The 10,615-nt window shown below is 36.5% G+C and overlaps 1 protein-coding gene across 2 annotated transcripts in view; it reads right to left on the bottom strand.

Moving 5' to 3' along the window:
* Positions 1-5,991: 5,991 nt before the first annotated feature.
* LOC124368694 (homeotic protein distal-less-like) overlaps positions 5,992-10,615 on the bottom strand; it is a 102,588-nt gene continuing 97,964 nt past the window's right edge. For both annotated transcript variants that reach the window (XM_046825991.1, XM_046825992.1), the window contains one exon: positions 5,992-8,890. In XM_046825991.1, the coding sequence (XP_046681947.1) occupies positions 8,872-8,890 (19 nt within the window). In that variant the 3' untranslated portion in view covers positions 5,992-8,871. The remainder of the gene's footprint in view (positions 8,891-10,615) is intronic.

The raw sequence follows: 10,615 nt of genomic DNA, 5'->3' as shown, positions 1-10,615 counted from the left end.
CTCTTAGAGTATATTTGTCGTATGTCTTATTATTCGTAGTAACGTTAAGTATGCATTTTAAACTCATTTCAAATGCAAGTCATAAATAATTTATTGTATTACCGATTTATAGTTTTTCATTATTGTTAGTTTTTTACATTCAAGGACATTGAAGGTGTACCGAAATTAGAAAATTTATACTTAATATTTTATAGAAAAGGCTTAAATAAAAGATACTTTAGTAGGTCGATGACGAAGAAGCTCAAAATTAACTCGTTACAACGTTTCGACATCACAGACACCTAGACCACAAGATATAGTGTAATATAGGTGAAGAGGTATTATTATTGTCCCATCCGGTGCACAATGTTGTGGGATCTCCTCAGACGAGCAAGACTCCAGGTTTCAGGAGGCAAGGCTGTAACAGCGTCAGATACCAGACGCTGCACTAAAAGGAAAATGAATTGAGCGTAACTCAACATTAACATGAAATCAACACTTTCCACCATCGCTACTACGGTTTTGGTTGCATTCTAGACCTCTATAGAACAATTTACTTAATAACACCATCGCTACTACGGTTTTGGTTGCATTCTAGACCTCTATAGAACAATTTACTTAATAAATTATAAAGCTCCTAAAGCTATAATACGTGTAAGACATAAACGTTTGACAAATGTAGAAGGTGGAGCTTTTATTTGTTTGTTATATTGTATACAAAAACTAAAAAGTCACAACAAACAAATTAAATAGTAAAATTGTTTATATCGTTAGACTTTTCGGAAATCTATCATATCTGACATTTTACTACAACAATAAGATCTTTCTTTACTGAAGTTTCTGATGAAGACATCCGTACTGTTGAAAGACCTCACAAAATAAAAAGTGTTAAGTATATTTTTTGTTGTTATGGTTATTAAAGTATTGACCATGTTTGACCAGTTACAACTATAACCGTGCTACACAGAGGTTTGTCTGATTTTGTTTGTAAAATTTGGCGTGTAAGTATACTTTACGAGTGTATCCATATACCCTTTGTTAACTTTTAATTTAAAAGAGTTCAGATTCATTGATCAATAAACAATAGTTGTTATCATAACTATTATTTTTATGTTTTGTATTTGGTCAAAAAAAGTTGTATCATTTACACTTTTGGTAATTTTCACCATTTATAATTACATAAAAATGATTCAAAATAACATAAACGTCACTTCCATTAAACGTTTTTAAAGGTAACTTAAACATGAGATCACAACAACGCAACTATCAAGAAGCTTTTTTTATGAAGAAACGACGGACAAAAACAACAAATACAATCTAATTTTAGCACATTTTTGCATACATAAAGTGTTATTTAGTGAATAACGTGCAAATAAACACAAGTGTGTACTACTGTAATACCGACTCGATGAAGTAAAATGAGTATAACTTAAGTCATAACCGAACCTTAAAGATCAGGCAGGATATGTGGAATGCATACAATTCCAAGTATACCTAAACTAGAAGCGTAATAAACTGAAGAATACTCAGACATTGGCGTGTTGGATAAAACCTTTTATGAATAAAAAACACCTTAGACCAAATTAGCGCACTTAAAACACTACGAAAAATATATTTCTAAAATACTGTTGACATTAAACAAAATTTACAAACCAATTATTTAAGTGATTTGTCACGAACCTAATTTTTAAAACTAGAAAAGTAAGATCAGATGGGCAGTATTCAATATTAATATATTTCAAGTCAATACAGACGAGATCTAAGAAGACTTTGGGAAACACAATGAGCGAAAAGCTGCGTATTGAACAAGTCCGAAGCTGCGTATTGAACTGCGTACTTTCTCACAGGCTCTAATAGCTCAAGCTGATCGCAAGTGTTTGAATCGTAAATGTACTGGTTTTAAATTCACCTCTTAAATAATTACTTACTGAACACAATTGAAAAGGCATTTAACTGCACCTTCCCCACGATCTACAATGAGGAACCGGTTTACGAGATTATTAATTGGCAAAATATTGATTTATTTCAGTGAGAAATATAAAAATATTTAGAAAAGTAGGAATGCGGATATAGAGCTCTTAGGAGCAAGTAGTAACTGCTTAAGAGCCGGCTATAGTAAACGACCTTGAGTATTTCCCATTAAAATAAAGTTAAACCTCATGCAGTTTTACGCCCGTATTTTTAATCGTGAAATTGTGGAAGGTATTTAATTTTAAAGGTACAATAAATACGCTTCCAAACGATTAAAAAAAAATGTTTTTATGTCAATCATCGCAACTTCATCGTTTGAATATTCAAAAAGTGTACATTTTCCAAGAACCTTAAAAGCATCTGGATTGAAGTAGTCTCTGAAAGAGGTTGATAAAAAGGTTTTTTGTAGTTAAACTTGTTGCCTTAAATGTGCATCAAGTTTATTTTTATCGCTCATTGGAACAAAATACATCATATTTTCAAGTATTTTGTGAGCATTGAAAATTCAATTTACATTTAGACTAATTTCAAAAGAATACTTATTATTGAAAAAGGTCTCAAAAGCTATTGTGAACATATCTATCAATTCCTGGTCAGTCGTCTCTACTTGTCAACGTCCGTTCACAATTTTGCAAAGGTGTGGATTAAAAATTTCAGAATTCGTTCAATATTTGTTTACCAGTCCCGCATTATAATGTGCACCGATACTTATAATACAAGTTTGGGCAACATAAAGATACACAATACAGGAGAGACCTATGAAGACTTGAGCTATAGATCACGAGGAGCTAAAAACTTTGTATTGAACAAGTCTGAAGCTGCGTAATTAATGATTAATAATTTAGTCAAAATTTCCTCTTGGTCTAGTAGTAGTTATTGAAGGCAATCTTTAGTTACATGCACACGTGATGGTTGCTCATGCGACAGTTGGCAATGTCACGGATTCGTACCTGGTTCTTTCCCAGATCACGATTCCCCGTTGGTATAATAACGGTTCTCAAAGTAATATTTGTCTAGGTGCCGAAGCAATAAGTGCAATGTCAACTATTTGCAAAGCGACAGTTACATAGGTCAGATTTGCCAAGCGACAGTTGCCTAGGTACGATTTGCCCAAGCGACAGTTGCCTAGGTACGATTTGCCCAAGCAACAGTTGCGTAGGTACGATTTGCCCAAGCGACAGTTGCCTAGGTAAAATTTGCCCAAGGGACTTTTGCCTAGGTACTAATTGCTCAAGCGACAGTTGCCTAGGTACGATTTGCCCAAGCGACAGTTGCCTAGGTACGATTTGCCCAAGCGACAGTTGCCTACGTTAAATTTTGCCAAGGGACTGTTGCCTAGTTAAGATTTGCCCAAGCAACAGTTGCCTAGGTACGATTTGCCCAAGCGACAGTTGCCTAGGTAAAATTTGCCCAAGGGACTGTTGCCTGGTTAAGATTTGCCCAAGCAACATTTGCCTAGGTACGATTTGTCCGAGCGACAGTTTCATAGGTAAGATTTGCCCAAGCGACAGTTGCCCAGGTCACAATTGCTCCACGACTTTTGCCCTGTATATTCCCTATCTTGGAAATTTCCTGATCCTCTTGGGAACAGCGCGGCGGGAGAAAGGTTACTCGATGTTATCCACTGGTAGGTTACTGTTGACAACACTCCGGGGAATCAGTCGCTTCTAGTATTCCCAACTCAGGGTCCTTGTATAAAGCAGAGCGCTGGAGCGTGGCCGTAGCCCCTTTGTTCTAATCACCTATTGACATGTTCATTAATTTTGGTTGAGATATTTCGTGGACACCGTTTCATTTTTATCTCCTGACAGAGCCAGAGTCACCATAATATGGAGTTTTAGGAATTCGAGCAGCTATTTCGGTTTCCAACTACTTGTATCTTTTATTGTAAATTGTGACATGATCTATGACAATTTACTTACTTAGGATCTTGGGCTTGCACTGATTCAATTCATTCTTATTAAAGAGTTTAATAGAGTAAGAGTTTGCCCATATCTATGTGGCTGCTGTGAAATATTTTATACATTAAAAGAAAGCTTCTTACTGTACTTAGGTTTTTAAAAGTCTCACTTTCCAGAAAAAATAAATTCAGAAGTAGCAGCCTCTGCATTCGGACATCAGGTTTCGAAATGCAGACTACTTAATTACTCCTAGCGTTTACTTGTTACTTAATTACTTACTTAATTTCTGGCAGTACAAAAATCGTCTTATAACATGCCCGGAGAAAAAGTGTATTCCATAAATACATTCAAGGGTATCAAGATTGAATGTAAGTCAACTGGCCTGGCGGGGACGGTTGTACAGAGTCTCGAGCTGTAGTAGTTACAAGTATTAGGAAATATATAGGAACCCATAATCATATGCAACATTAGACCTGAGAGCTTAGGCCAGGGGTTGACATCTTCTGAAAGTAGAAGAGGCATTTAAATGTTTTGTTTGAGTTTAAGGGTTGCATTGTCAAGGAAAGTAAAGAATTAAAACCGTGTTTGGAAAAGTATTTTAAGAAATACACTGACTAATAATACAAGGAACAAAAAAATAAACAGAGTGGAACAATTTCTGAGAATAATGGAGATCACTATGACACTTTAACGACTTTATAAAGAATTAAGTACAACGTGTCCAAAAAGTCACGGACGGAAATGTTTTTGAAATAATTTAAAATATATTCATAGATGACTTGAATTTTCAATTAAGCACTGTACAAAATTGCCAATGGCGCAGTGTAGCGGGTACGGAGGTTATCGCAAGATAACCAGATAAATAAACGTCGAGCTTGCCTGCTGCTTGGATGGGTGACCGCTGAACAATCCTGTCCTTGCAAGCAGTCCGCCTGTCCGGCCATTGGTGGTGGTTCGGAAGTCACCTTTAAGCCATTGGTCCCCAGGTTAAAAGGTAAAGAGAGCTTCTTAGCCATAACTTCTACTGGTAAAATAAGACATATTTACTCTACTTTAAATAATAAATTGCTAATGCGTGAACCATTGCCGTTTCATCCCAGATTATGCCATTTTACTGGGAGTCAGCAATTATCAATTGCTTTTTGCCTGTGAATAAACTAATCAAATTACCATGAACTTTGTTTTATGTACCTAATAATTATAAATTAAAGCTGTTGTACTCAACTAAGAAAGACCTTTAATTTTATGTAGTTACCAACCTATGCTTACATTTAAGATTTTCTTGTGACTCCTTGTGGGCCGTCCCCTTGAGGAAGTAACGGATCACTGGATATGTGTTAAATATATTTGTATGCTCAGCAAGTCTGTGCCAAGTCTTGTGCTCTATCCTAAATTGTTTCAACATCTACCGCAAGAAGTTGGTGTCAGATTAATCGACAGGCTCCCTGAAGAAATCAAAATTTCCAATAATCAAAATCAATTTAAAACGGGTTTCAAACTCCTTTTGGTATTCAAAGCTTTCTAATCTGTTGATGAATTCATGATAAGCCGGTGGGATATTTGAGATTGCTGGATGAGGTCAGTGCGATTGTGTCTTGAATTACTGTATGATTTGTGAGTATGAAGTTTTGTGAATGTGTAGACTAAATCGTGTAAATTGACTTATGAAAACTATTGACGATTGCGATACGATGTAGAAATTGTTAAAAGAATGCAATAAAGAGATTATTATTATTCAAAAACATTTAACCTCTCCAGGATTTTTTGGACATCTTCCTTATGATATGATTTTATGACACAATTTCCTAGCTAGAAGCCTTTCCATACTGATTAAATTAAATGTCTGGTAGATATTCAATCATTATTGTACGTTTGATTATTAGTCACAAATAGAAAAAGAAAAAACAAGTGTTTTAAATTTCTAAGTCATTGCTTAGTTATGCATGAAGTAGTCTTTAATTTTGAATATTTTATGCATGTTATACCTGTACGTACGTGATATCAAGGACCACTTTACCCACAGTATAAAACTGCAGTAGAATAAGTATTCCTTTTATTTTTACTGCCCAGAATGGCACAATATGTGTACATGTGGTGACGTTACTTGAACGAAGTAGATAGGTAATGAATAACACAGTGGTTCGCTATACACATAATTTGCCATTTTATTTACTACACAAGTTTCATTTATAATATATAATATGTACAAATTACAAATTTGTGAAAATCATAGCTATTCTATAATGAACATGAGATACGACGAACTAACAGGTCACACATGAGACTAAAGGCTGGTATATGTTACTGGAGGCGGTGATCCCCCACCACCAGGACACGAGTCGGTTCTTAACAGAATGAAGTTTCATCCGGTTTACATAAATACACAAATCGAATTTTGATAAGAAAATAGGGCTCGAGTTTACATCTAGATCTAACGTGGAAAGTATACATCACATAAAACATCCATAACGAATAACGGGTTACTGGAATATCCGATGAGCGACTGGGCTAGGGCGAGGGCCGAATGTCGAGTCTGTGACGGGCGACGGAGGGCGACCGAAGGCCGTGGCCGCATCGTCTTGAATATTCATGCGCCGACGTCGGTGACTCAGCTTAAAAGTGGATTTAAATAAATGTAGGAATTGGCGTGGATCCGTAGACGGACTGGTCGAACTTTGCACTGTGAAATTCTCGGTCACCGCCGATGATCTTACCTGGATACGACAGTGCAGTCATTTATCGACAAAATCATCGTGAACGGCGAGGAGCATCACTGCATCTATCATAAATGTGAAAGGAATATTTTGTTTCCAAGAAATTCGCGTGGACTCGAGTGTGGTGACCCTCCGGAGTCTCGAGGGCTTCGGAACCCGGACCGCATTTCATCGACAAGGGTTCCCGGCGAAGAGAAGAGTTGTGGTCCTTGAATATTTCAAGGCATCGATTCCGACGGGAAAGAGACGTCAGTTTGCGTGACTGCCGTAGACCCGTTCGGTTGCCACACAAATCTATCGGACACAATCCCAGTCAATGAAAGTTCTCAATGTCAGGATCACTTCATTACGAATTCAGTAAAATAACCGGAAAAATTTCGAACGTCATCGATGACAAAAGTTGTGTTGTAACCGTGCTGTACTACGGCATACTTTTAAGCTCACTGACAATGGTAACACTGAACAGAAACATCGGGCAACGCGGTTACCTTTCTGTCGTTAGCGAGAGCATGCTTTGGTGTTACGTGGCAACTCTCTTCACAATTTCCCAATTCTGAGACCCAATCTTTCAATTGTCTTTCTCTTGGTTCATGTACCAAAGTACTTATTTAGCGAGCTCATTTCATCCACGTTGTTTAAGGACATTTTGCACAAACGAGAACTCAAAAGTAATGGACAGAAGGATCATACGTCCATAACCAGAAATACTTCAATATGAAATTCATCTCCAAACCAACAGTTCGGCTTAAAATTTACCTACTGAAAAATATCCAGACAGTCCTACAATTTACTACAAGGATCTTCACAATGTATTTTTTGATTAATTATGATGATCCAGCCTAATCTTTCAGACAATAAGACAAAATAACATCGAGGTGTAAAACAAAATCTCCTGCGCCTTTATCAACAATTTAACATTTTATTAGTTATAATACAAGCTGGACAACGTGTTAATCCACCTTCTTGTAAAACATTTCCAATTTGTTGTCAAATTTGTAATGAATGTATACGCAGACGCAATGAATAAAAACTAAAAATGCTTATTGTAACACTTAAATACCAATAGTAATGTAGAACACAATATTAGCACATTTATATAAATAATTTGTAAAGTTGTTCAAAGACATTATTTTTTACAATTAAAACATGTTTGAGGCTATTTTAATTTCTGCTATGTCCAAATTTGTTTACACAATGTGATTCACAGATTTAATAAGCAATTTGATAGTAAAAATCTTGTATCGTACACAAATAGATTGTACTCTCATGCTCAAACCACCGACTTTGAACACCACTGCCCTATTGTGAAAAATTAGGGAAAACCGTTTTCCCGTTATGGAGAAAAACATAAATGGCTACTTAACTTAACAGGTTGTTTTCGTGACATGAACAGATACTGTTATATTTACAATGACATTTCAGACCATTTCACATAATTCGTTAGATGCTTTTTACTTTCATGAAAGGACAAAATGATTTTGTGTGGGTTATATTTAAATATTTTAACTGTTTCTCCAAAACTAAGCGTGTCCTTATGTAAAACTATATTTATAACCAACTGGTTAACTTTTTTAACCACAAACTCAAGACAGATTTACAGTGGCCTTTGAAGTCGTGTTTTAAAATCACAATCATTATAACAGGGCCGGAAATACCACTCAGGCCCTTGGGAGCTTCCTAGAAGAAAACACCTTTGGATTCTAGTCTAATACACTTGGCGAAAATTCGAAGTACAGGCGTGAACGATCAGAGGCCAAATTCCTCTCGAATTATTATATTATACACAGGCGGTTCCTTAAATCACAATAAAATTAACGTTATTCTATTTCCACTTTCAATCGTCTTAAATTACAACGCATTTATAACATTAGATAAATTACAAAGGAAAGTAGGTCAAAGAATCAATACGGCGATCGCTGTAGGAAGTGCGGCCAGTGTTGATTGTCTGGGTCGTGGCGATAGTGCGCTGAGACGTAGGAACAAAGATATTGTATGTACAGCTGGAGCTGGGCGTAGGCTGGCGACTGGCGGCAGCGACTGGCGGCCGGCAACTGGTTGCAGCGACTAGTGGCCGGTGACTGGAGGCGACGACGACTCGTGGCCGGCGACCGGCGGCAGCGACTCGCGGCCGGTGTCCGGTAGCAGCGACTGGTGGCCGGCGAGTTATGGCAGCGACTAGTGGCTGGCGACCGCGGGGTTGAGTGGAGACGAGACACTCTGGTCTGGCCGGTAACGACAGTAGCACACACACACACACACTAACATAGCGGTCCTTCACAGTACACTGGTTGGTAGGGACGTCTTCGTTAGACTGCAGGCCACACACTGAAACATATACAAATCCGTCAGATTTCAATATTCAGCACCTATGTGTAGTCTACACAGATTAAACGAGTACTTCAGGTAAAAGAAGAGAATTAACATGTCACAAGTAAGTGCACTGATTTGGATCTAGTCAACAATATAACATATTGGTTTCCTTTGAGTAGTAAATACATATGTGAAGCTCGACACAAATAATAAACACGAGGATGCCTGCATTACACAATGTTAACAAACTGCGTACAGTTGAGCGTTTACAGTGTGATTTCAGGACATGCTCAGAGCCAGGAAAATGAACCAACCATGCATGATGTGTGAAATAGTGTCATATAAACTAGATTTGTATTTGTATGTTCTTTTTAAACCGAGAGCGAAATCTAGCGTAGTTTCTTTACTACCACTTGATAAAATTATATTAGATCATTAAAGTTTGCGCAAATTACACAGCAACTGAAGGAGGAGAACTTTTAGAACCAATGCCAGTAACAGACAATCATATTTTAGCCGTGAAAACAGCATTATTTAAAAACGTGATAACTTCGTATTAAAAATATTTGTAGAAAACGCAATTCCACACCAGAATTTCGATTAATAGTGAATACTCAACTAATGATAATATCAAAATTTAAAAACAATATAGTAAAGATAAAGATTTTTTTAATTATAAGTTACTGTTGAAGACGACGTTCCGAAATCCAAATTTTTACACCCATGGTTTAAAGATAGGCAATAAAGAAAATGAAGAAATAAATTACAGTAAAAGCAACACTAAATGAAACAAATTACACAAAGTTCATACACTTACAGCTACCGATACAAACAATCTTAAGAATAGGAATAACGCTAAGAAAGTGCAAAGTTACTAAAATGAAATGAAGCAGGTTAACGCAAACGAGTTGAGTCGCAACTGGCAACGTGGGTCGCGTGTCGTCCGCCATGTTTGAAAAATGTTTTAGCTAACGTAATTGAATTATAAATAGTTTCAACATTATTGCGTGATCTCCTCCGAACGGTTGAGTATTTGGTCGTTAATAAAATGCAGGAGCAATGTTGTGACAACTATTTCTATATTGTGTCGTGCTGCGCGGCCGCATGGCTTGTCTTTTATCGCGGGGTAAAAAGAATTGAAAGGCTTGTCATGTGTTGTTTGACGTGCTGGTACGGTTTCCTACCTTTGTATAAATAGGCCTCGAATTATTGTATTTGAAAACAGCCCTTCTGGCGCAATTACAAAAGGTGTGTCACAATCACGAAACATCTGATCGTGATCTGATCAATTCCCATCATTAACACATTCAAATCGGAGATAACTGACATAGTCATGTATTAATAACGTTTTACTTGTTGTATGAATGTAGTTTCAAGTCTGAGTTATAACATTTTTAAATATTAATTCCAATTTTTAAGTTTCTTCTCTTTCACCCCTACATTACGCGCCTGAACTCGCACTTTCCGAAACGGAAATTTCCTCAGGAATAATGTTTACGTCTGTAATGCCTGAAATTACCGGTGCGCCCATTTTAGACTCTGATGAAATTTATTACTTTTGTTTCTTAAGTCTTATATATATATATATATATATATATATATATATATATATATATATATATATATATATATATATATATATTTTAATTTATTATGGGTTATGATTGAATATATTATCAGTAGGAGGCGAAACTATTCCAATTTTGGTGAGATCGGTTTAACCCTATCAGTGCCAACGTC

The sequence above is a fragment of the Homalodisca vitripennis genome, chromosome X, assembly GCF_021130785.1.
Source record: "Homalodisca vitripennis isolate AUS2020 chromosome X, UT_GWSS_2.1, whole genome shotgun sequence".
Classification (NCBI taxonomy): Eukaryota; Metazoa; Arthropoda; class Insecta; order Hemiptera; family Cicadellidae; genus Homalodisca; species Homalodisca vitripennis.
Note: the sequence above shows the minus strand (reverse complement) of the source record. Positions and strands in the feature narration are given on the sequence as shown.